The sequence below is a fragment of the Scyliorhinus canicula genome, chromosome 2 (assembly GCF_902713615.1).
Source record: "Scyliorhinus canicula chromosome 2, sScyCan1.1, whole genome shotgun sequence".
In the NCBI taxonomy this organism is placed as follows: domain Eukaryota; kingdom Metazoa; phylum Chordata; class Chondrichthyes; order Carcharhiniformes; family Scyliorhinidae; genus Scyliorhinus; species Scyliorhinus canicula.
In genome coordinates this window covers 127,918,895-127,944,840 of record NC_052147.1, presented here as the reverse complement: position 1 = coordinate 127,944,840, position 25,946 = coordinate 127,918,895, and the positions used below count along the sequence as shown (strand labels likewise).

At 46.8% G+C, this 25,946-nt stretch overlaps 1 protein-coding gene across 1 annotated transcript in view; it reads left to right on the top strand.

The window, feature by feature from the left end:
- Positions 1-25,946, top strand: part of trpm2 (transient receptor potential cation channel, subfamily M, member 2) — a 254,653-nt gene that overhangs the window by 160,076 nt on the left and 68,631 nt on the right. The window contains exons 20-26 of the mRNA XM_038790260.1: positions 3,255-3,373; positions 18,544-18,676; positions 21,522-21,693; positions 22,173-22,353; positions 23,309-23,490; positions 25,072-25,204; positions 25,645-25,726. Coding sequence (XP_038646188.1) covers positions 3,255-3,373; positions 18,544-18,676; positions 21,522-21,693; positions 22,173-22,353; positions 23,309-23,490; positions 25,072-25,204; positions 25,645-25,726 — 1,002 coding nt within the window. The remainder of the gene's footprint in view (positions 1-3,254; positions 3,374-18,543; positions 18,677-21,521; positions 21,694-22,172; positions 22,354-23,308; positions 23,491-25,071; positions 25,205-25,644; positions 25,727-25,946) is intronic.

Here is a 25,946-nt window from a genome sequence, read left to right as displayed (position 1 = left end):
CACACTTCTCTGTGTTAAATTCCATCTACCACTTTATTGCCCACTCCAACAACCCATCTACATCATTTTGAAGATTATAAATTAAAGCTATCCTCTACACTGTTCACCCACATGTCATCATGGGGCCGTCCTCGAAAAAACCTGGGATCTTCGGGTGCCCCAGGATGGAACTGTCGTGCACGCGTTCAGTCCACCAAGTTGATATGGTCTGATGCCCGGGCACATAACATCCATCACCTCACAGATGATCCTGTGGTTGATGATAGTAATATGTTGCACAGGTCCCCTCACAAGCCCTGGAATAACCCGGTAGCAGAGAGGTTGAGGGCTGCAGTGACTTTCATGGTCACCGGGAGAGGGTGTCCCCCTTCTCCACATGGTGCCATGTCCAAAAGTATGTGGCACAGGTGCCGCACTATCTCTCTGCTGGGACGGAGTCACCTGTGATGGTGTCCGTAGGTTTATGGAATGACCAATGTCAATGGCAGAAGTATAGAATATAAAATTAAAGATATAATGTTAGAATTGTATTAAACACTGGTGAGGCCACAACTGGAATATTGTCTGCAGTTCTGGTCACCACATTACAGGAAGGATGTAATTGGTCTGGAGAGAGTGCAGAGGAGGTTTACAAGAATGTTGCCAGGGCCAGAGAAGTGTAGCTACGAAGAGCGATTGCATAGGTTGGGGTTATTTTCCTTGGATCAATGGCACCCTGGCACGTCGCTTGCCTCCCTTTATGGCTCCCTCCTCAGCCAGATGGACAGCCATGCCTTCAGGATGTGCGACGGCTCCCTGCACATGGAATGCCGCCTCCAGCCTACATTGTCGCTGCTGCCTTCTACGGCGTCTGTCCACCTAAGCTGCCACAAGTACTGCGAGGGCAGCCTCTGTGGGATCGACACCAGCAAACAGTTTTATCTGAAAGGAATTGGAGTAAGAGGGAGACCGACAATCCATTAGGGCTTCCATCCCGAGACCCTCAAATCCCCTGAGCCTCCCCAACCCTTACCATAACTGTCCTGCCTTCTCTCAAAATGCCATCCAGCGAGCCAGTTGTGCTGGCAAAGCTCACTCTGCACATTCACCCCATTCACATCAGGATTCCCTAGCCCCCAGACATCTCCCAGGAACATTAAAGAGGCAGTGCTCAGCTGCCCTCTGCTCATTCTTTAGCTGCGAGAGGATCCCCAGTGATGAAGCACTGCTGTTTGATTGTTGGCAACAGGCACTATGGTGCTGACACTCCTCGAGAAAAGGCATAGTCTTCAAGCTTCAAAGTTTGTTGGACCTGCAGTGCACTATTCATCCTCTGAGACATGACACCTGTGCCTTTGAGGAGGCACATGAGAGTTGAGTATATTTTGTTTATTAAACAGTCAACAGTAACAAAGTTTGAAACTCAACTACGTAATATTCCACATATCATGCCAACCGTTAAAAAAACAAGGACATTTTGTTGTTCCGTATTGGTGCCAATACAAAGCTATATCAGCTCATTTTCACAAAAATACACGGAATCACCCCTCGCAGGTTCCTCAACAGAAACAGAGGATAAGCCTGGGAATGTGTCACCATGTCTAGAGTTTTGTTGTAAAAATGAACTGTCCGTCAACGTGTGACTTGTTCAATGCATCAGTCCTATGTTCCATCCAGGAGCCACATCTGTACAGGCCCTTCCACATGGCCCAATCCCTCCGGACCAAATCCTGGCATCCACACATTCCACTGGTGCTCAAGGTGAACATCCTTGACTTCCAGTGTGTTTAACCCAAGGTGACGTGCCAGTTACATGCAGCACTCAGCACACCAACAAAAAATCAGCAATCTGCCAAAGCATTTTTCAATGGCCTCTCAGGTTAATGCCGTGCACCAGGACCCGCAGCGTCTTCTTGCTTCAAACTGGATTGCCTTCCGGACTCTTCCCGAGCCCTGTGTTCCAGAACCCAGGTATCTTAGAAACAATTGTCCTTCTTTCCCACGACAGAAAAGGAAGGAAACAGCAACAGCAGCCTCTAGGCATCTGCAGCCACCAGCAGGAGCAAGCAGAAAACACAAACTGCAGATGTGAAGTGCTCTCACACTAACAAGGCTAATTTCTCATTTGAAATAACCTTCAGCTGTGAAGCTAGAGGCTGCTCACAGTAAAAGGGGGTGAAACTGACTTTCCTGAGAGAAGGTGCAGCAGGGCTCTGTCCTGGGAGAGTTTGGCAGGACAGACAGGCTGCAGCTGTGGTTGTCCCTGTTACAGATCTCCACAATATTTAAATATGGTTTGAAGGCTTCAAAGACACAAAGCACCTCACTCTCCCAGCCCCCCACTGGCCCAGGGGCAACCCCCAACTTGGAACGCTTCAGCACCCCCCCCCCCTCCTCCACAACCCCCTGAGGCGTCCCTTCCCCCTTAGCACTGGGGCAACAGCTCTGGTGCCTTTGAGCTGCAGGCCTCCTCGCTTCCCCTCAGTAGCCATTTTGCCATCTTCACGCTTTTCAAAAGGAATAATAAACAATGCCGATGTGAGTTTCCGCTGGGGAGTTAGCTAATTACTGGGAGGCCGCTGCATTCAAATTCAATCTCATTAATGAGATTGAAATGCACGCAAATTAGGGTTAATGTTATTCTCGTCATTTTGGGGTGAAATCCGGAATATGTCAACGGGAGTGGGCCAGATGAATCGCAAAATGGTTCGTGCCTGATGTGAAACTCGATTTTGCCCAATTCCACTATTCTCCCGGCGCATCCTGATATGCGCGGGTGTAACGCGGTCACTGAATCGCACCCAGAGTGTGTGTATGAGAGAGAGTGTGTGACTGAGAGGGACCGTGTGTTTGTGTATTTGTAAGAGAGAGAGAGAGAGAGTGTGTGTGTGTATGTGTGTGTGAGAGAGACTTTTGTGTCTGAGAGACAGAGCGAGTGTGTGTGTGCGAGAGAGAAAGAGAATATGTGAAAGAGGAAGTGTGTGTGTAGGAGTGAAGGTTTGTGTGTGTATGTGAGAGAAAGTGTATGTGTGTCTGCGTGAGAGAGGGCGTGTGCATTTCTGTGTGTGTGAGAGTGTTTTTATGTGATAAAGAGAGTCTGTATGTGAGTGAAATCAAGGTGGATTGATGGAGTTACTATACAGAACAGTAATGGTCTACTTGAATAGCAGGAGAGATTCAAAGGGCTGAAGGGGCTCCCCCTGAACACTGGCTGTTCATCCTTTCTGTTCCGGCTTCTCTTGAGTTTATCTAATAAGATGCTGGTCTGATTGCAGCTATTCTATGATCCAGGGGGGTTTGGTTTCCGGAGAAAAGCACTTCTGTACATCAGTAGCACCTGGAATCGGCTGGATGTGGCTGCCATTTTGCTTTTTGTGCTGGGGCTCATTTGCAGGTTTGTGTTGCTTTTGATGTTTGGCACTTTTTAATCTGTCCAGCATTCCCAAGGTGATAACTCTACCAAGGTTCAAAATTTCATTCAAATGACCCAGGGTGGCTTGCAAACTGCTGGCCCTATTGCAGTCAGAAATCACTCATACTCTCACACACACTCATCGGCTCATTTTTACTCCTTTCCTTCCCCATAACTGGGACTCAATGCCGTTCCACAGGGGAAAACAGCTAACTCAGCAGAGACCGAGAGTTAAGCTCAAATGTCCTAGCTGTATGTCCAACACTGCACAGCACAGAGAGTGTATTTTACATCGAATGTACATCCCAGACTGCACAATACATATAATGTATTATACATATAATGCTGGTGAAAGCAGTGCAGATCGCGAGATAAAAAAGAGGCCAGGAAACAGAATTAAGTGTTGGGGGCAGCAGAGGCTCAGTGGAGTAGATCAAGTGAGACCATTCAGTTTGTAGGCCATAAAAGTGAAAGGGTGCCAAAGCCTAAGCCCATGAAAGTGGGGGAAAATGTGGCAGCAACTGCCATATTGAAATGTCTGTTGTGGTGGAAACGCACAAACAAGAAGAATGTGGGGCCGAATGCCTCAGCCACTTCAAAACTGTTTGTCATTCAAATGCAGATAATCTGTAGATACAGAGTCACATGCAGGAACCAGATGAAACACATGAACCGGAATTAAGCTTCCTGGGGGAGATGAACCAATATTCTGAGTGATAACATGCATAACATGATAAAATTAGGAACAACCCTCGGCCCCTCAAGCCTGCTCTGTCAGCAGATCATGGCTGATCTAACTTCATCTTCACATTCCTGCCTCCCGCGATAGCCTATCACCTCCTTGTTGATCAAGAATCTATCTCACATTGTCCCAAAAATATTCAAAGACTGTGCTTCCGCTGTCTTTTTAGAAAGAATTCCCAAGCCTCATAACCCTCAGAAAAAGTTCTCCTCATCTTTGTCTTAAAGGGGTGACCCCTTGTTCTAGATTCTCCGACAAAGAGGAAACATTCTCTCCACATCCACCCTGTCAATACCTCTCAGGATCTTAAAGGTTTTGATTAGTCGCCTCTCACTCTTCTAAACTCTAGTAGATACAAACCTAACCTCTCCAACCTTTCTTCCAACCTTTCTTCATAAGACAATCTACCCATTCCTGATGTAAGTCCAGTAAACCTTCCCTGAACTGATTCTAACGCATTTACATCTTTCCTTAAATAAGGAGACCTATATGGTGCACCCCAGATGTGGTCTCACTAGTGCCCTGTACAACTGAAGCATAACTTCCCAACTTTCCCCTCACAATAAACAATAACATTCGATTATCTTGCTGTATCTGTATACTTGCCTTTTGCGATTCCTGCACCAGGACACTCAGATCCCTCTGCACCTCAGAGCTCTGCAATCTCTCATCATTTAGATAATAAGCTTTTTTATTCTCCTACCAAAATGGATAATGTCACATTTGGCCACACTGTAATCCATTTGCCAGTTTGTTGCCAACACACTTAACCTGCCTACACCCTTTGTAGCCTCCTTCACTCCTCACAATTTATTTTCCTCCCCATCTTTGTGGTGTCAGCATATTTAGCGACCATACCTTCAGTCCCTTCATCCAAGTCATTTATATAAATTGTAAAAACTTCAGGCACCAGTACTGATCCCTGCGGCACACCACTCATCACATCCTGCCATGAGAAAAAGATCCATTTATGCCAACTCTGTATCCTATGAGATAGCCAATCTTCCATCCATGCCAATATGTTACCGTCTACACCATGAGCTGTTATTTTCCACAGTAGCATTTGACGTGGCACCTTATCATATGGCCCCCTGGAAAGTTAAATGTAGTACATCCACCAACTTCCCTTCATCCACAGCACAGGTTACTTCTTCACAAAACTCCCATAAGTTGGTTAAAAATTATCTCCTTTAAGGGCAGCACGGTGGCCTAGTGGTTAGCACAATCGCCTCACGGCGCTGAGGTCCCAGGTTCGATCCCGGCTCTGGGTCACTGTCCGTGTGGAGTTTGCACATTCTCCCCGTGTCTGCGTGGGTTTCGCCCCCACAACCCAAAAATGTGCAGAGTAGGTGGATTGGACACGCTAAATTGCCCCTTAATTAGAAAAAATAATTGGCTAATCTAAATTTATAAAAAAAAAATTATCTCCTTTTCACAAAACCATGTTGACCCTGCCTGATTGCCTTGATTCTTTCTCAAGTTCCCTGCATAACATCTTTAATAATGGCTTCTGACATCTTATTTATGGCAAATATTAGCCTAACTGGCCTGCAGTATCCTGCATTCTGCCTTCCTTCTTTTTTGAATAAAGGAATTACATTTGCTGTCTTCCAGTCTATAGGACTTCTCTGAATCCAGGGAATTTTGAAAAATTAAAAGCAATGCATCAACTATCTCATTTGCCACTTATTTTATGACCTTAGGTTGAAGTCCATATGGACCTGGGTATTTGTCTGTCTGCTTACCCAACAATTTCCTCAATACCACTTCCCTGATGTTTGTAACTTTCCTGAGTTCCTCCTTCCCTTCCATTTCCTGATTTATAGCTATTTCTGGGATGTTACTTGTGTCCTCATTCATCCACCATAGCCATACTTTCCATTAGTAATTCCCAGATGCACTTTCCATAGGATATTTAGATATTTATTAATCTTACCACAAACTCCAATGCTATTTTAAACCTGAGAAAAAGTTTGCAGATGACACGAAAATTGGTGGAGTGGTAAACAGCAAGAAAGAAACTGTAAGGATTGCAGGACGATATAGATGGGCTGGTCAGATGGGCAGAACAGTAGTAAATGGAATAACCCTGAAAAGTTCCGAAAGACGTGCTGTTAGGTAATTTGGACATTCTGAATTCTCCCTCCGTGTACCTGAACAAGAGCCGGAATGTGGCCCAGGGGCCGAGAGGCTTTTCACAATAACTTCGATACAGTGTTAATGTAAGCCTACTTGTGACAATAATAAGGATCATCATTATTATTAAAAAGTGCGAGATGATGCATTATGGGAGAGCTACAAGGTAAAGGAATAAATAATGAGTGGTAAGGCGCTAGGAAGTACAGTGGACCAGAGGGACCTTGGGGTGAATGTTCATGGATCCCTGAAAGCAACAAGACAGGTAGGTAAGGTGGTTAAGAAGGTATATAGGATACTTGTCTTTATTAGCCAATGCAAAGAACATAAGAACAGGGAGATTATGATGGAGCTGTGAGCTGCATAAAACGCTGGTTAGATCAGAGCTGTGTGTAGTTCTGGTCACCACACGATATAGTGATTGCACTGGAAAGGATGCAGGGGAGATTCACCAGAATGTAGCCTGGGCTGGAGCATTTTAGCTTTAAAGAGTTAGGCTGGGGTTGTTTTCCATAGAGTAGAGAAGGTTGAAGGGTGGCCTGATCGAGGTGTACAAAATTATGAAGACATAGATAAGATCAATAGGAAGGAACTTTACCCCCTTAATAGAGGGTTCAATAACTAGGGAGAGTAGATTTAAGGTAAAGGGCAGAAGACATAGAGGGGATTGCTCTAGAATCCCTACAGTGTAGAAGGAGGCCAGTGGACCCATTTAGTCTGCATCAACCCAGTGAACAAGCACTGCACCTAAGCCATCTCTCACCTTCTCCCCATAACCACACCTAACCTGCACATCTTTCAACACTAAGGCACAATGTAGCATGGCCAATCCACCTAACCTAGACATCTTTCAACACTAAGGCACAATGTTGCATGGCCAATCCACCTAACCTGAACATTTTTGAACACTAAGGCACAATTTAGAATGGGCAATCCACCTAATCTACACATTTTTGGATTGTGGGAGGAAATTGGAGCACCCGGAGGAAATCCATACAGATACGGAGAGAACGTGCAGACTGCACAGACAAGGCCAAAATGGAACCGAAGTCCCTGGCAGCAGTGCTAACCATTGTACCAATGTGCCACCCAGTCACCCTTTTCACAAGGTCCATGGGAATCTGGAACTCACTGCCTGAAAGGGTGACATAAGCAGGAACCTCACAACATTTAAGAAGCATTTAAATGCCATAGCATATTCAAGAGTGTGCTTGAATAGGTGCTTAATGGCCAGTGCAGAGATGATGGACCAAAGGGCCTCTTTCTATGCTGTAAAACTTTGTGACTCTGTGGCTATGACCGCTTAATGGATATTCACCAAATACTTACCAATAGCTCACTTGCTTCCCTGTAGTCGAACAGCAACCACTTTCTAAAGGGTGAAAAAGTTAGAAAAAGCAAGGGAGTACCTTTCTCTCCTCCTCACTGAACTTCCTCTTCTCACCGACCTTCCACACTCTGTTTGAGGTCACACTCAGAAAAGAATGGACCCCTCCACCCCACAGAGTTTAAAATAGGCGCAGGAGCAGGAGTTTCTATTTTATCAGATGAATGCTGCCAAGGGCAGCACGGTAGCATGGTGGTTAGCATAAATGCTTCACAGCTCCAGGGTCCCAGGTTCGATTCCCGGCTGGGACACTGCCTGTGCAGAGTCTGCACGTCCTCCCCGTGTGTGCGTGGGTTTCCTCCGGGTGCTCCGGTTTCCTCCCACAGTCCAAAGATGTGCGGGTTAGGTGGATTGGCCATGCTAAATTGCCCGTAGTGTCCTAAAAAAAAAGTAAGGTTATGGGTTGTTGGGTTACGGGTATAGGGTGGATACGTGGGTTTGAGTAGGGTGATCATGGCTCGGCACAACATCGAGGGCCGAAGGGCCTGTTCTGTGCTGTATTGTTCTATGTTCTATGTTCTAAGTCCAATAGCTCAAACAGATTACATTGCAGCCCTCATCTATAAACTTCATGGTTCTAATGGGACTAAATTAAAGTGAGGGTCAAGTCTTGGCAAATAATGAAAAATCCTCAAACCTCTCTACGTCATTCAAAATTAAGAATGCTCTTCATTAAGCAGAAAGCCACGCCCAAAAACTTGGAAGTTGGAGTATCAGAATAATGTGGCCCTGATAGCTGAAATTTTTGCCGGAAATTCTTTTCATTTAGCGAACCATCCCTCCATAAACAGATCGCTAAAGCACTCCAGCCGTCCCATACCTTGAAAGTCAAATCCAAACCCGAAGGCGCAAACAAATGGTTTAGATCGTGTGTGTTATTAAATCTTTAATAAAATATTATGTTAAAAATAAATAAATAAATGGATCCATTAGAATGACCACAGAGTTCCCGGTGGGGGAAGGTCCCCTGAGGAGAACTAGACCGATTTTATGGTCGGTACTCGGAGTGGAGCGGCAAGAAAAGTGGCAGCAGCTCCCCAAAAAAAGCGGGGGAAGAAAATCAAAATGGCGGCCGGCGGCGCACCGGAGGGATGGAGGAAATGGGCGGAGGAGCAGCAGGCCGCTCTCCTCCGTTTTTTCACGGAGCTGAAAGAGGAGCTCTTAGAGTCCATGAACGCGACGACCGCCAGGTTGGTGGGAGCCCAGGCGACCCAAGAGGCGTCGATCAGAGTGCTGCAGCAGGAGATGACCGCGAGGGAGGAGGAGGCCACGGTCCTCGGGGCAAAGGTGGAGGTGAACGAGGCACTTCACCTGAAGTGGCAGAGCCGTTTCGAGGAGCTGGACACTCGGATGAGGAGGAAAAATTTGAGGATCCTGGGCTTAGAAGAAGGCCTGGAGGGGTCGGATCTCCCGGGATATGTTGCGGAGATGCTGAGCTCCCTGATGGGGGAAGGGGCCGGTCCTGCGCCCCTGGAGCTGGAAGAGGCATACCGGGTCATGGCCAGGAGGCCTAGGGCAAACGAGCCCCCGAGGGCGGTGCTGGTGCGGTTCCAGCGGCTATGTGATCGGGAGAAAGTCCTGAGGTGGGCAAAAAGGGAGAAAAGCAGTAAGTGGCAGAACTCGACGGTAAGGGTGTACCAGGACTGGAGTGCGGAGGTGGCAAAGCGGCGGGCCCGGTTCAACCGGGCGAAGACGGTGCTACACGCGAAGGGGATCAAATTTGGAATGCTGCAGCCGGCGCGCTTGTGGGTCACCTACAAGGACCAGCATCATTATTTTGAGTCCCCAGAGGAGGCCTGGACCTTTGTACAAGAAGAAAAGCTGGACATGAACTAAAACCTGGGAGCACCGGCGGTCGTAGCCGCCTGGGTACTCTTGACTGAGCAAGTGGCCCTTATCTTTTCAGGCCAGGTCGGAGCTGGGTAACAGTTTCTTGGATTGTTTGGCTTTTCTTGATCGTTTGACTTTTTGAATATCTTGAAGGTTTCGAGTTGTTTGGTGTTTCTGTATATTTGAACTGTTGAAATTTCTATTGCGGGTCGTTTTCTTCTTATGGTGTGTTTCTTCCCGTTTCCAACTTCCCTTAGTCATTTACCCTTTTTACCCCTTTTTCTTCGGGTGTTGGGTCCTTTTTTTTGGTTTTTTTTTTTTTCCCTCTCTGGTTATGGTTATCTGTGGTTATGTATACTGTTTGATGGAGGGTGATGGTTAAGCACATTGTTAGTTGATAGCTATTTAATTATTTTGTTATTTAAGTATGTAGTTAAGTATTTATGTATTTATTTGCCATTGGGTATTTATATGGTTAAGTTGGGAAGACGGGACGGGGGGGAGTGGGTTGATCATGCGGGTTTATCTCTGGGGTTTTAAGGGGATCCTTCACGGGCGTGGATGGGGAGGGGGGGGAGTGGAAGATGGCGGGGCGGGGTGTGGCCGGGCGAAAGCGCGGGCTTTCCTCTGTTTTTCCCGCGCGCGGGATGGAGGAGAGAGGAGGGGGGGAGGGGAGAAGAGTGGGGCGTGGCCAGTAATGGCGGCCTTTCCCGCGCTGGAGCGGGGTCAGAGTGGAATGGCGGGGGGGGGGAGGCCCCTCCCCCCCTCGAACCGGGAGGAGTCGGAGTGTGGCAGGAGCAGCCGGGTCAGCGGAGATCAGCTGACTCTCGGGAGTACGATGTTGGGCACATCGCGGCTAGGAGGGGTCCTAGCCAGGGGGGGGGGGGAGGGGGGGGGAGGGAGGGGAAGGGGGAGATACCGGGTTGCTGCTGGAAAGACCAGGGACGAGAAGGGGAGAGCTGGGGGGGGGGGGGGGGGGGGGCATCGCTATGGGAAACGGGTCAGAAAGGGGGGGATGACCCGGGGCGAGCAAGGGACAGAACATGGCTAATCGACAGGGAGCAGGGACGGGTCGCCCAGCGATCCGATTGATTACGTGGAATGTAAGGGGGCTGAATGGGCCGGTTAAAAGATCAAGGGTCTTCTCGCACCTGAAGGGACTGAAGGCTGATGTAGCGATGTTGCAGGAGACTCACTTGAGGGTAGCAGATCAGGTCCGCCTGAGAAGGGGGTGGGTGGGACAGGTGTTCCACTCAGGCTTGGATGTCAAGAACCGGGGGGTGGCGATTCTGGTGGGAAAGAGGGTGTCGTTCGTGGCGGCAGAAGTGGTGGCAGACAAGGAGGGCAGGTATGTGATGGTGAGGGGTAGGTTGCAGGGAGAGAATGTGGTGCTGGTGAATGTGTATGCCCTGAATTGGGACGACGCGGGCTTTATGAGGCGCCTGCTGGGCCTCATCCCGGGACTGGAGGCAGGGGGCCTGATCATGGGAGGGGACTTTAATACGGTGTTGGACCCTGGGCTGGATAGATCGAGTTCCAGGACGAATAGGAGGCCGGCAGCGGCAGAGGTGTTAAGGGGGTTTATGGAGCAGATGGGAGGGGTAGACCCATGGAGATTTGGTAGGCCTAGGGCGAGGGAGTATTCTTTTTTCTCCCACGTCCACAGAGTGTACTCCAGGATAGACTTTTTCGTATTGAACAGGGGGCTGATACCGAGAGTGCAGGACACGGAGTACTCGGCCATTGCGATATCGGACCATGCACCACATTGGGTGGACGTGGAATTGGGGGAGGCGCGGGATCAGCGCCCGTTGTGGCGCCTGGATGTGGGGCTGTTGGCGGACGAAGAGGTGTGCAGAAGGGTTAGAACGGGCATTGAGAACTATCTGGGTACGAACGACACGGGTGAGGTGCAGGTGGGGACGGTTTGGGAGGCCCTGAAAGCAGTGATTAGAGGAGAGCTGATCTCCATAAGGGCACACAGAGAGAGGAAGGAGAGGCAGGAAAGGGAGAGGCTGGTGGGGGAGCTCCTAGAAGTAGATAGGAAATATGCGGCGGCACCAGAGGAGGGGCTATTGAGGGAGCGGCGCAGTTTACAGGCCAGGTTCGACCTACTGACCACTAGGAAGGCGGAGACGCAGTGGAGAAGGGCGCAGGGTGCGGCGTATGAGTACGGGGAAAAGGCGAGCAAGATGCTGGCACACCAGCTTCGTAAGCGAGATGCAGCCAGAGAGATTGGGGGAGTGAGAGAGAGGGGTGGGGACGTAGTGCAGAAGGGGCAAGAGGTGAATAGGGTCTTCAGGGACTTCTACAGGGAATTGTATAGGTCTGAACCGCCGAAGAGGAGAGGGGGAATGGAGAACTTTCTCGACAAATTCAGGTTCCCAAAGGTACAGGAGGAGCTGGCAGAAGGGTTGGGGGCACCGATAGAGCTGCAGGAGCTAATTAAAGGGATAGGCCAGATGCAGGCGGGGAAGGCGCCGGGGCCGGATGGGTTCCCGGTGGAGTTTTACAGGAAATTTGTGGACCTGGTGGGCCCAGTGCTGGTGAGAGCCTTTAATGAGGCGCGCGAGGGGGGGGTTCTGCCCCCAACAATGTCGCAGGCCCTGATCTCCTTGATTTTGAAGCGGGACAAGGACCCGGTCCAGTGCGGGTCCTACAGGCCTATCTCCCTCTTAAATGTAGATGCCAAGCTGTTAGCAAAGGTCCTGGCAACCAGGATAGAGGATTGTGTGCCAGGGGTAATCCATGAAGACCAGACGGGGTTCGTGAAGGGACGCCAACTTAACACAAATGTCCGGAGGTTGTTAAACGTGATCATGATGCCGGCAGTGGAGGGGGAGGCGGAGATAGTGGTAGCGCTAGACGCGGAGAAGGCATTCGATAGGGTGGAGTGGGAATACTTGTGGGAGACGTTGGAAAGGTTTGGGTTTGGGGAGGGATTTATCAAGTGGGTAAAGCTGCTCTATTCGGCCCCGATGGCGAGTGTGGTAACAAACGGGAGGAGGTCAGAATATTTTGGGCTCCATCGAGGTACTAGGCAGGGATGTCCCCTATCCCCCTTACTCTTTGCATTAGCGATTGAACCGTTAGCGATGGCACTGAGGGGTTCAGGGGGGTGGAGGGGACTGACAAGGGGAGGGGAGGAGCATCGGGTCTCGCTCTATGCGGATGACCTGTTGCTGTATGTGGCAGACCCGGAGGGGGGAATGCCGGAGGTTATGGAAATACTAGCGGAGTTCGGGGACTTTTCGGGATATAAATTAAATCTGGGGAAAAGTGAGGTCTTTGTAATACACTCGGGAGACCAGGGGGAGGGAATTGGGAGGCTCCCCTTCAAAAGAGCAGTAAAAAGTTTCAGGTACTTGGGGGTGCAGGTGGCAAAGAACTGGGGGACCCTCCACAAGCTGAACTTTTCTAGGCTGGTGGAACAGATGGAGGAGGAGTTTAAGAGGTGGGACATGGTGCCGCTGTCGCTGGCAGGGAGGGTGCAGTCAGTTAAAATGACGGTCCTCCCGAGGTTCTTGTTCTTGTTCCAGTGTCTGCCCATCTTCCTCCCTAGGGCCTTTTTCAAGAAGGTAACGAGTAGTATCATGGGGTACGTGTGGGCACATGGCACCCCTAGAGTTAGAAGGGTCTTTTTGGAGCGGAGTAGGGATAGTGGAGGGCTGGCGTTACCCAATCTTTCAGGATATTACTGGGCGGCAAATGCATCGATGGTACGAAAGTGGATGATGGAAGGGGAGGGGGCAGCTTGGAAGCGTATGGAGAGGGCGTCCTGTGGCAACATAAGCTTAGGGGCACTGGTAACAGCACCATGGCCGCTCCCTCCCACGAGGTATACCACGAGCCCGGTGGTGGCGGCCACCCTCAAGATCTGGGGGCAGTGGAGGCGACACAGGGGGGAAGTGGGGGGTTTGATGGGGGCGCCACTAAGAGGGAACCACAGATTTGCACCGGGAAATACAGGAGGGGGATTTCTGAGCTGGCAGAGGGTGGGCATTAGGCAACTGAAGGACTTGTTTGTAGAGGGGAGGTTTGCGAGCTTGGGAGAGCTGGAGGAGAAATTCGGGCTCCCCCCGGGGAACACGTTCAGGTACCTCCAAGTGAAGGCATTTGCCAGACGACAGGTAGAGGGGTTTCCCGTGCTTCCCGACAGGGGGGCGAGTGATAGGGTGCTGTCGGGGATCTGGGTCGGGGAGGGGAAGATCTCGGACATTTATAAGATTATGCAGGAGGTGGAGGAGGTACCAGTAGAGGAGTTGAAAGACAAGTGGGAGGTAGAGCTGGGGGAACAGATAGAGGATGGGACATGGGCAGACGCCCTAGAGAGGGTCAACTCGTCGTCGTCATGTGCGAGACTGAGTCTCATTCAATTTAAGGTACTGCATAGAGCCCACATGACGGGGACAAGGATGAGTCGGTTTTTCGGGGGTGAAGACAGGTGTGTCAGATGTTCGGGAAGCCCTGCGAATCATGCACACATGTTTTGGGCATGTCCGGCACTGGAGGAGTTCTGGAAGGGGGTGGCAGGGACGGTGTCGAGAGTGGTGGGGTCCAGGGTCAAGCCAGGATGGGGACTTGCGATCTTCGGGGTTGGGGTGGAGCCGGGGGTACAGGAGGCGAGGGAGGCTGGAATATTAGCCTTTGCGTCCTTGGTGGCTCGGAGGAGGATCTTGATTCAGTGGAGGGACGCAAGGCCGCCAAGTGTTAACACCTGGTTAAACGACATGGCAAACTTCATCCAATTGGAAAGAATCAAATTCGCCCTGAGAGGGTCGGTGCAGGGGTTTTTCAGGCGATGGCAACCCTTCCTGGACCTCTTAGATCAGAGATAGAAACTGGGGTCGTGACAGCAGCAACCCGGGAGGGGAGGGGAGGGCGGGAGGGAGGGGGGGGGGAGGGTGTGGGGGAGGGGAGGGGGGGGGGGAGGGGGCGCGCGGGTAGGGGGTGGGGGGATTCTTGTTAAGTAGGGGGGTTTGACTTTGTGTTGATATAATTCAAATGTAGGGGGGGGTTTAAAATGTTTGTACTCTGAAAAATTTCTTCAATAAAAAGTATTTAAAAAAAAAAGAATGACCACAGAGTCAAAGCAGTCCTGAGAATCTGGGGACGGGGGAACGGGCCACGTAAACAGCTCACCTTAAAATACATTGCAAAATCCAAATGTATTTTAGCTCGGAATCAGCTGGGAGACGTGTCCCTGAAGGAGTCAATAGCACCAGTATCGAGGCGATGATCATACGGAACCAACCCCACTGGCCGCCCATATGTTTAGGACGTCAGAGTCCCAACTGCCAAAACAAAAATTCTTCACTCAGCTCAAGGAAGGATCCCAAACAAGAGGAGGACAAAGGAAGCTCTTCAAAGACAGCTTGGAGGCTTACGTCAAGACATGGAAAATACATGTCAATGCCAGGGAAAACTTTGCTCAGAGGAAACCTACTTGGAGGAGCCTCCTAATTGAAGGGGCAATTCTTCCAGAACACCTGATGGCAAGAGGAGGCCTGGAAAAGGAGCCCGCGAAAAGAATAGTCACGACTTAACGTCCAAGGACCGATGCCATACTTTGAAAACTCTTGCCAAGTGAGTGATTAATGATGCGGCTCCAGGATCAAGCTCATCAGCCACGCAAGGACCCACAGAAAATATGACCATGGGAATCCCGCCCATGAACATTTTTAAGCACGCCACACGGAAAATTATGTAATAATTGTCATAATATACACACAAGTAAATGATGGTGTATAGGCAGACATTGATTGACACAAAGGATGACCAATGAACACACAGAACACAGCAGCCAATCACCAGAAAGGACACGGCCACTATAAAGCCAGAGGGCACTAGTTTTCTCTCTCTCTCTTGGGATGCAACCTATGAGACAGTCAGAGCCTGTGAGCAACAACTAGAACATCCACCATGTGGTAGTAAGATAGTCTGGTCAGGTTAACCTCAGGTCTCCAGTCAACTCAGTATAGTGTCAACCCACAGTTAAAGTATGTTTAATAGTTAAGAGTTTAATAAAATTGAGTTGCATTTCTTCAAGTGTTGGAAGCCTGTCTCTCTAACTGCTACAGTAAACGCAGTCCTCGCAGACCCAGCTTACTCAACACATCAACAATGTGCAGATTTAAATAGTTTCACAAACTTAAAACACTGAGTATCTTAGGTGGAAATATTAATTGAATCGCTCAAGAGATTTATTTAACCCCATGGCATTCCGGTCCAACAATGGGCCACAATTTACTAATGACCTATTGCAAAATTCAGCAACCAATTATGGCTTTGTTCATGCAACCAGTTTGCCTGGCCTTCCTCAAGCAAATAGAGAGGCTAAGAGAGGAAGATGAACTATTAAGATTTATTAAAGAAAATCAAAGACCTTAATATGGCTCTTCTGAATTATTGATCCTCACCACTACAGAATGTAATTACTATTGAGATTAATTCACAGCTTCCATCTCTGATTCAGAAATTCTAACTCAACATTATTACAATTGATCACAAGAGGGTAAGACAGTGTAAGGAAGAACAGAGAAACAACCAGGCTCAGAACATTAATCCCAGGCACAGGACATGTGACTTACCAGTGCTGAAGCCCAGGGAGAGAATATGGGACCGAAAGTACAATAATTGACAGGACTGAATGAGGCCAGAGTATCATAAAAATAAACTGCAGTGTCTTGGAGAGAAAGACAACTAAAACTTGGGCTTACTACTCAGATCCTGAAGTAGAAGAAAGGCAAGCTCTACAGCCACCAGAAGACGATTACTCACACAAACTTCAATAGAAGATCAGAACCAGATCAGGGAAATTGGTCAAGGTACTTCAGCGGCTAACGCTGTGAAGGCTGTGACTCTGGGGCGGGGTTGGGGGGGCATTGGTGGGAGATGAAGGATAATGTCCAAATGATAAGTAAAAAGTCTTGGGAGGGAGATGTAGAGGAAAGGGTTAACATCAGAAGCATATATGATGCTGAAGTAATAATGATGTCATATACAACTCACCGGATGAAGGGGCTGCGCTCCAAAAGCTAGTGATTCAAAACAAACCTGTTGACTTTAACCTGGTGTTGTGAGACTTCTTACTGTGCCTAGCCCTGTCTGATGCCAGCACCTCCACATCATATAACATGACTGAGAAATAAAGGATATCTGGAAGAGGATTCGCTCTAACACTCGTGGAGGTCCAAATGTGTAAATACTTGCTGTAAACAAACATTTCTGATTGAAGAGATTACAAACACGAGCAGCATTGAATTGGAGACTAGGTGACTCCAAATCCTGTCTAAACCCTATCTCACAACAAAAACATTTGTTTACCATTCTTCACATATATTAATCAATTATTTATTCATTATCAGCTATAGCTTCTGCAGTTTTTGTTCAAATCCATTTATGAGATGTGGGTGTCACTGACTGGGTCAGTATTTATTGCCCATTCCTAATTGCCCTTGAGAAGGTAGCGTTGAGCTGCCTTCTTGAACCCCTGCTGTCCATTTGGTGATCCACACTGCTGTTAGGGAGGTAGTTTTAGGATTTTGACTCGGCAACAATGAAGGAATGGTGATATATTCCCAAGTCAGGGTGGTGAATGACATGGAAGGGAACGTCCAGCTGGTGGGGTTTCTGGGTATCTGCTGCCCTTGTCCTAATGGGTTTGGAACGTGCTGTCTAAGAGGCGTTGATGAGCTTCCGTAGTTTATTTTGCAGATGGTACATATGGCTGCCACCATTTGTTGGTGGTGGAGGTATTGAATGATTATGGAAGGGGTAGTAATCAATCAGGTTGCTTCGTCCTGGATGGTGTCGAGCTTCATGAGTGCTGTTGGAGCTGCATTCGCAAGTGGGGAATGTTCAATCACACTCCTAACTTGTGCCTTGTAGATGGTGGACAGACTTCGGGGAGTCAGGAGATGAGAGTCAGGGATCAGTCTTTACATTCATTTCCTTTCACTGATTTCTGAGCCTCCGTTGCCCTCTGCACACACCCTTCCCTATTCCTAGCCTGGCAGATTTATAGCTTCCTTCTTAATTTCTTTGTTGTTGCCCACATCAGTTCCTGGCTTTCTCTGCTAGACCTTTCCACTGGGATACATGAATATATTGCCAATCACACATTCCTGAAGGTGCCATTTCACCACTTATACTCTACCTTTCTAACAATCAGTTCCAGATGAAATATTGTAGATCTGTCCTGACCTTCTTCACCAACCCACTATCCTGCCTCCTAACATCTCTCCTTCCTTTCTGTACTTTTTGCTTAGCTGTAAAATGTTTGAGGTCAGGGATGACAGACAGCAGCCTGAAATTTGGGGTGGGGTGGGGGTGGGGGGGGGGGGGGGGGGGTAGTGTTGGGGAGGGGATGGAGTTAAAACCTAGTTCTGCTAATATCCCACTGTTGTGGTAGACTTCATCTACTTAATCACAAGAAACTCAGTGGCAGGTTACAATCATTTATTCATGATTCAATCATGGAGGCAACTGCCCCAAAGAAACCTTTGCGGCAGCATTTTCCTCTAATGCAGCACTCTCCTCAAATGCAGCTCTCTTCACCATGTCACAGATACACACTGTTTATACAGTTAGTCAGTACACAGAACATTGTTTAATTACAATCTTTCTATTATCAAACCTTTCACCCAAATGCTTGGCTGTTCTCCCCTAGCTAGAGACTGGCTGTTCTTCTAACAAGTAAAACACTTTGCTGGCGAGTTCTACTGATCTTAGGTCCTTGTGGTATAAGCATTTGATTAGTATGCACTCTTTAATCTAATGCAGGGATGTTAGCGCTAACCTCCTTTTACTAAATCTATTCATTCACCCTGGCATCCAGTTGAGACTGGCCCACTAAATTCCACCTGGAGGACTGTAGGTTAGAGTTAGGTAAACACCTGGGGTGTTCTTGGACCCTGTTATTGTGTGAGCTGACTTATGTGTAAAAAATGGGAGGGTGGGGCGTGGAGAGGGTCTCTTGGCCTTGTCATTTTGTGAGGTAGTTCATGCATAAGGTCCATTCTACATCTAATATTCTGAAAATATTTCTATTTTTAGGTGGTTTCCCGCAACTTTCTACGAGGGAAGGATCATTTTATGTCTGGACTTCATCATTTACTGTATCAGGGTGATGCATATTTTTACTGTTAGCAAAACTCTAGGACCAAAAATCATTATGGTACAAATGATGGTAAGGCATTGTTCTACAGCGTGTGCATTTATATATGTTATACAGTGTGTGCATGAAACTTTGATGAAAGGTTATCTCGACCTGAAATTTTTACTGTTTCTCCCCACAGATGCTGCTCAACGTGCAGAGTATTTCCAGCAATTTTTGTTTTTATTATATGGTTGCATGCATGTTGTGTTGCATGCTGTATTTGGAAACCATGAGCACATTTGTTGTGCACTCATGTTGAATGCATGCACATGTGCATACTGACAGGATATGCTGTGGATGTGCATGTTTGTGCTGAGTATGTCTTACATATGTTTGCACTTATGTATGTTTGTGTGTGCCCATTCTGTCGACTGTGGAAGCGGATAAAGGAGAGAATGAGAAAAGGAAATAAAGTGTGAACGAGTCAAGAAAGAAAGAAAAATAGAGAATGAGAAAAATAGTAAAAAAGAGGAATAAGAAAACAAATTGAGGGAATGGAATGAAAGAGGGGACATGTGAGAAAGAAAATGGAAGAAGGGGGAGTTGGAGAGAGAATGGTTGAGAAAGGGGGAATGGAAAAAGAGAAATTAAAGAGTGATAATGAAGGAATCCGAAAGGGAGGGAGGGAGGGACAGGAAGAGAAGTGACCAAACAACAATGAGAGGCACAAAGAAAGAGAGAGAGAATGTGGAATAAGGGGGAAGAGAGAATGGATGAGGAAGTTGTCAGGAAGAAATGACACAGATAAATATAGAGAGAGAAAAATCAGAAATAGGGAAGGGGATGAAGTTAAAGGCAAAGGGAAGGAAAGCGAAAAGACCAGTGAAGGGCAGAAAGGAGAATGAGAGAAAGAATGGGAGGTGAAAGAGAAGCAAGGCAAGAAGAGAAATTTGAGAATTCAGATTTGAAAGAAACATTAATATTTAAATTTGATGTATGGTATGTATTATGTTGGCAGATTTAATCAGAATGGCTCTTTGTCACTGCACTCTTATTTTTATTGCTGATTGTTTTAGAACCATAGACTAGAATAGAATCATAGAATCCCTACAGTGCTGAAGGAGGCCATTCAGCCCACTGAGTCAACATAAACCTTCTGAAAGAGCACCCTACCTCAGCCAACACCCGCTCCCTATTCTCGTAACCCCACTTAACCTGCACATCTTTACTCACTAAGGGGCAATTTATCTAGGTCAATTCGCCTAATCTGCATATCTTTGGACTGTGGGAGGAAATGACAGTACTTGGAGGAAGCCCATGCAGACAGGGGGAGAACATGCAAACTCTACACAGATAGTCATTCAAGGCTGGAATTAAATCCGAATCCCTGGCACATTAAAGCAGCAATGCCAACCACTGTGTCAATGTGCCGCCCCCACTTGTATGCATTGCACATGCATTAAGGATTGTTCATTGTTGGAGGTTGTCACTGTCTATCCTAGACATTAAGAATCCTCTCTGCATATTCAAAGTATAATCCTCAGATAAGCTACTGCCAATGAATGTCTTATGTAGCATCCATGCTCCTAATGAACATGCTGGAAGAGGATGCTTTCTGGGCTTTGATTGTCCTACTAGAAAAGCCCAAGTACCTGGCTATATTTTATGAACATCCGTTAGATACAATTCATAAACACGCCAAAATCTTTCAACAGTGCTGAAACATCGAATACCCTGCCTCTGGCAACACATGGAGAACTTGGAAATGGCACCTTTACTGTTCATTACAACTTTTTACATTCTTGCCCTGCTGTAATTCAATGTTGGCCACTGGGATTAAGATGGTATCAAGATAATTCAAGGGATCAGCAGCGCCAAAGACACCTGGATGTTTCGGACTTGTGCGGATTAGGTGCAATTTTCATGGAAGTGCATAAATGAGTTCCTCACATCCAAATCCATTGAAGGAATGGAATACTCTGATGGTGCATACCTGAACATGGATGAAGCACAAATCCTTGGACGTAGCACTGGAAATTTTGGTGGAAAGTTCCAGAAAAGGAAAGATGCTGTATACCTTGAGGGATCAAAAACACGAGATCACCCTCCTTCCCCTCCAATTCACCACTCCTGCAGGTGCGACTGACTCCATGTCCTCTTGCCATTCCTTGTCAAGACCAAGGGGACCCCTTGCCCTCGATCAAACACTCCTTCTCCTGGTAACTCCTATAAAGTGGAGTAAGGCATCCCTTACTCTGTTTATGTGAGGTCTGAAGGATATTTGCAAAATGAATCTATAGAACCCATAGAATCCACGGAATCCCTATGGTGCAGAAGGAGGCCATTCGGTCCATCGAGGTTGCACTCTATGTAGGTCCAGTCCCCTGTGCTATCCCCATAACCCTGCTTATTGGTCATGGCCAATCCACCTAACCTGCACATCTTCGGACTGTGGGAGGAAACTGGCATGTTTCCGGTGAAACTTTGCCAGAATATTGGTGAAATCTTGACGAGCTGTTCCAGAAAGCCCCCTGCGTTTCAGAGATCCTCTTCCCAGCTCTAGTAGCAAGTGGACACGAGATGGTCAGTATCCCTTTAAGGGGCACTGGAAATCCATGTCAAAAATGTGTTTATTCTCAAACAGGTGGTTGCTATCAGAGAGAGAGTAAGGAAAAGCATTAGTCACTAAAAAGCTAAGTCGTCTCCTTCATAAGCACTAGCAGATCTTCCATGTGCCAGTCAACTCCTTCATAAGTCTCCAATCAGCTGTTCCTTATTGCGGTTCCGCTCCTTTGATGTGTTGCAATGAATGTAGCCTAAACAAGTGTTTCAGCTTAAGATCTTGGTCACTTCAGGTGCTTTTAAAAGTCTAAATGCATTGCCAAAATCACCTCCAAGGTGTGTTCATGATCTTCTGTTTTTTTTTGAGCTGTAGATGAAGGATATCTTCTTCTTTCTGTTCCTGTTGTTATTGGCGATGGTGGCTTATGGTGTAGCTAAACAGGGCATCCTTATCTACAATGAGCACCGCCTGGATTGGATATTCCAGGGAGTTGTGTACCAACCATACCAAATTATATTTGGAGAGATTCCTAGTGATGTCAGTTGTAAGTTCACTCTTTCATCTGCAATCAGCTGAATTAAGAAAATATTTGTCCAAGGCACTTAACAGCCGATTAAATATTCAAGTGTGGTAACTAATAATGGGGAGGGGGGTGCAGTGGCAGGAGCTAATTTGAGTACAGTAAAGTTCCACAATTAGCCACATGTGGCATCATCTCTCCAGGAAGTCATTGTCCGATTAACCTGGTTTGTAGCCTTTTTAAGGGCTGCACCAGCATGTGAACTCAGACTGCTAATGCCCATTGCCTCCTGACATTAACCATTCAGTATCACATGGGCATATGTATAATGTACAGGAGAGTGCCTGGTGGTGACATCTCCCAGTTGAGAATCAGTGTCTTCAGGAGAGAAGGGAACTGGAAGAACAACAAGAAAATAATTGTTTTTGTCTTTGTACTGGCTGTTTGTTTGTGGATGTACTTGTTAAAATGGTCAACTAATAGACATCTCATTTCCTTTAAAGTTTCAGGTTTTGACTTAAGTCAGTGCACTGTGAATGGCACTGACCCCTACAAGCCAAAGTGTCCTGTGCATGACAGCAATAATGATCCAATCTTCCCAGAGTGGCTAACCATAATTCTATTCTGTCTCTATATACTTTTCACCAATATCCTGCTGCTTAATCTTTTGATTGCAATGTTCAAGTAAGTGATTACAATATCATCCGGTTTAAACTCAAAGGGCAAGGACCAGGGTAAATTAAACATTAAAATGCCCAACTGGAGGTTGGTTAATTTCACTGGGAGAAAGGGGAAGTGGCCTGTGGGGAATTGCATTCAAAGGTTATCCTGGAAAACAGTATCCGAGCAATTGTAACCCTTTGAAGGATAGATAGTCTGGGTGTACATCGGACACACTCTCCAGGGGAAAGGAAGGGCAGCCAGAGCTAGATGGGTGACTGTGGGTGACTATGAGAGTGGGATTAAACTGGGTGGTGTGGGGTCTGGGCAGTAATGTCGGGTTAGACTGTGTGTAATATTAAAGCTGTGGGGAGTGAGCAGGAAAATGTTTGAGATCCTAAAGGTTATGGTGAGTAAGCGGGACTATAGGGTTAGAATGGGTGGGATATTAAGTGGGACAGGGCGTGTGTAGGATTAGAGTAAGTATGGTATTAAAAGGTATGGGGTTGGTAGATTGAACTGTGCAAAATACTAAAGCATTTAGTGAGTGAGCAGGTGGGATTAGACTAGGTAAGATATAGTAATTCGACTGGAATTGTTAACTGTTTTTCTTTTCACAGATGCTACCTGACCTGCTGAGTTTATCCAGTATTTTCTGTTTTTATTTCTGATTTCCAGTATCTGCAGTATTTTGATTTTATCTTGGGATTTGTTAGGATATGGGGAGGAACTAGTGGAGTGGGAGTGAATGAATAGAGAATTACTTGGTGATTAAAAGTGAAAGTAAAGCCAAGACTTAATTTCCATATAATTGTGTGGATATTCCAATGACCATAGGAAGATGGGGGAGAAACTGTGGAGAAAATTCAACTGGTTATTTGTGCTGAGATTCTACAGAAGCCAAGAGAGTCTCTGGTGCTTTAGGAAATACAGAGATATTTAAGCACTTTTTCACTATTTCTGGCCTTTCTTTCCTCAGCTATACCTTTCAATTGATCCAGGACAATACAGACAAAATCTGGAAGTTCCAGAGGTATCCTCTGATCGAGGAATATTATTGTCGTCCTCCCGCACCCCCTCCCTTCATCGTATTCAGTCACATCTTTCTCTTAATTGAACATGCAACCCAGAGAAAAGTAAAACGGAAGCACAAGAAGTTCAGTAAGTACCTCACTCTCAATTAGACAATCAAGTATTAAGAATAGAGAAATAGAATCATTTTTAATAGGTGACGGGTTTTAGGATTTGAGAGCCCCTTGTACACAAATCACAGAAATCATGATGGCCATGAAACTACCACCAAACCCTTTCAGTTCACTAATGACCCTTCAGGGAATGGAATCTGCTGTTCTTCCCTTTTTTTTAATTTGGAGAACCCAATTCTTTTTTTTCCAATGAAGGGGCAATTTAGTGTGGCCAATTCACCTACCCTGCACATCTTTTTGTGTTTTTGGGGGTGAGACCCACACAGACACATAGAGAATGTGCAAACTCCACATGGACAGTAACCTGGGGCCGGGATCGAACTCGGGTCCTCAGCGCTGTGAGGCAGAAGTGCATCTGCTGTCCTTACCTGTTGTATTCTACATGTGGCTGCCTCTTACCTGCCCTCTGATATGCCTATTGAGCAACACAATTATAGAAAACTGCTACAGAAGGTTCAACCTCCCGCTGCCTTGGGAAAGTGGGCAGCATAATCAAAGACCCCTCCTACCTGGGTTATTCTCTCTTTCAACCTCTTCAATCGGGCAGAAGATACAAAAGTCTGAGAACACGCACTAACAGATTTAAAACAGCTTCTTCTTCCCTGCTTTTACTCCTGAATGACCCTCTTATGGGCTGAACTGATTTCTCAATGCATCTTTACTGTTGTAGCACTATACTCTATGCTTCACCCCATGTCTATGTATTTACATTGTGTATTTATCATATGTCATTTTTTCTCATGCATGGAACAATCTGCTGGGACTGTACACAGAACAACGCTTTTCACTGTTCCTCGGTACACGTGACAATAAATCTAAGAATGAAGCTCACCATGGGCAATTCGCAATGGGCAACAAATGTCAGCCTTGCCAATGACATCCACATCCCATGAAGGAATTTTTAAAAAGTTAGCAGAGTTACAGAAAGCAATTAGGAAGGCAAATGGTATGTTAGCCATGTGACCCTTACTCTGCTGTGTTGCCCTTAAAGAGAAAATCACCACATCCCTCCCCTTTATACAATATTCAGTAACTAATTCATCCAATCCTAAATACTAACTAAATATTATATAAAAGAGTTGGACAATTATAAATTGAGTCATTGAGGGGTTTTCTGTTTTTCGTAGAGTGGCTTAAGCTGAGGTGCTTCCACACAATAGGCATTAACAGAAACTGCAATAATGGTTGCCTCTTCTGATACAGACAATTCATCACTATTTGCTTCCACGGAGACATCAGCTATCTCGATAACAGATTGTGGGGATTCTTACTTTACTTTCTAATAAGAATCGGTTGGTGGGAGGTGTCAAAGTGGGTTTGATGTAATTTCCAGAGAGATCCTAACAAAAAAGCATTTTGTTACACCTTGATGAAATTATGGACAATCTGCAACCACAACCACCCCCCCCCCCCCCCCCCCCCCCGCCCCAACCAGTCACCTGTCAGCCCCTTCCCTTCCTTACCCTGTTCGCCAAAAGAATGCAACAGCACAGAGATGGTCAATGAACTGGCTGACTTTTACAAATGTTTTTCACAGAGAAGCAGCTGGATGACAAAGAGGAAGCTGAACTTTTGACCTGGGAGGCCATAATAAAGGAGAATTACCTGATCAAACTGAAACGCAATCAGAGTCAAAGTCTAAACCAACAAATCAGTTGCACCATGGAAAAGTGAGTGACTTCATGTGCTCCAAACGCACCCTGTCCCTGTCAGCATGCTTCTGATTGCTTTCTGTTCTCCCATCCTCCACTCCTGAATGGGCAGGCCACCATCCTGCCCCAGAGGCCCCGGCATCACTGCATCACAAGCATGCCCAAGACTCGGTGAGCGTTCAAAGCACATTTTACTGACTGCAGTCTTTGCCTCGGTTCTTTGATATTGATGTTTTCCAGAGAGGTTCAACAAAATCGGACTATCGAAGGGGAGAGTCTCTGCTTAATTAAAACCATTGTATTTCTCTCTCTTGCTTTCGCTTTCTATCCTCACCCCTGCTTTGACTCGTAACTGAACCATATGCTTTTGTGTGGGAAGATCTTCTCATTGCGTTCTTTTGAGCTTCAAATAATTTTCATCCTTTCTTTTACAACCTTTATCTGATGATGTCTTTCAGAGTGGATGCAGTGGCTGAGATCCTTGATGTGAACAGAGAAGGCAATAAAGTGGAGCACAGAATCTCTCATCTGGAGGAACAGGTTCTGTCTATCAGGGAGGGGTGGATAGGCTAAGGGAGCACTCATTGTGCAAAGAGAAAGGCCTGGAACAGGATGATCATAAGTGATAGCATCCATGGCATGGCAATCACAACTGGATAGCCACTCTGCTCCCAGTTACTTAAGCGGAAATGCAGTCACCCCTTTGTCGTCCGACCTTCTGAGTCAGACCTGGTGAGGATAGTGGCCCTCTGTCAAATTC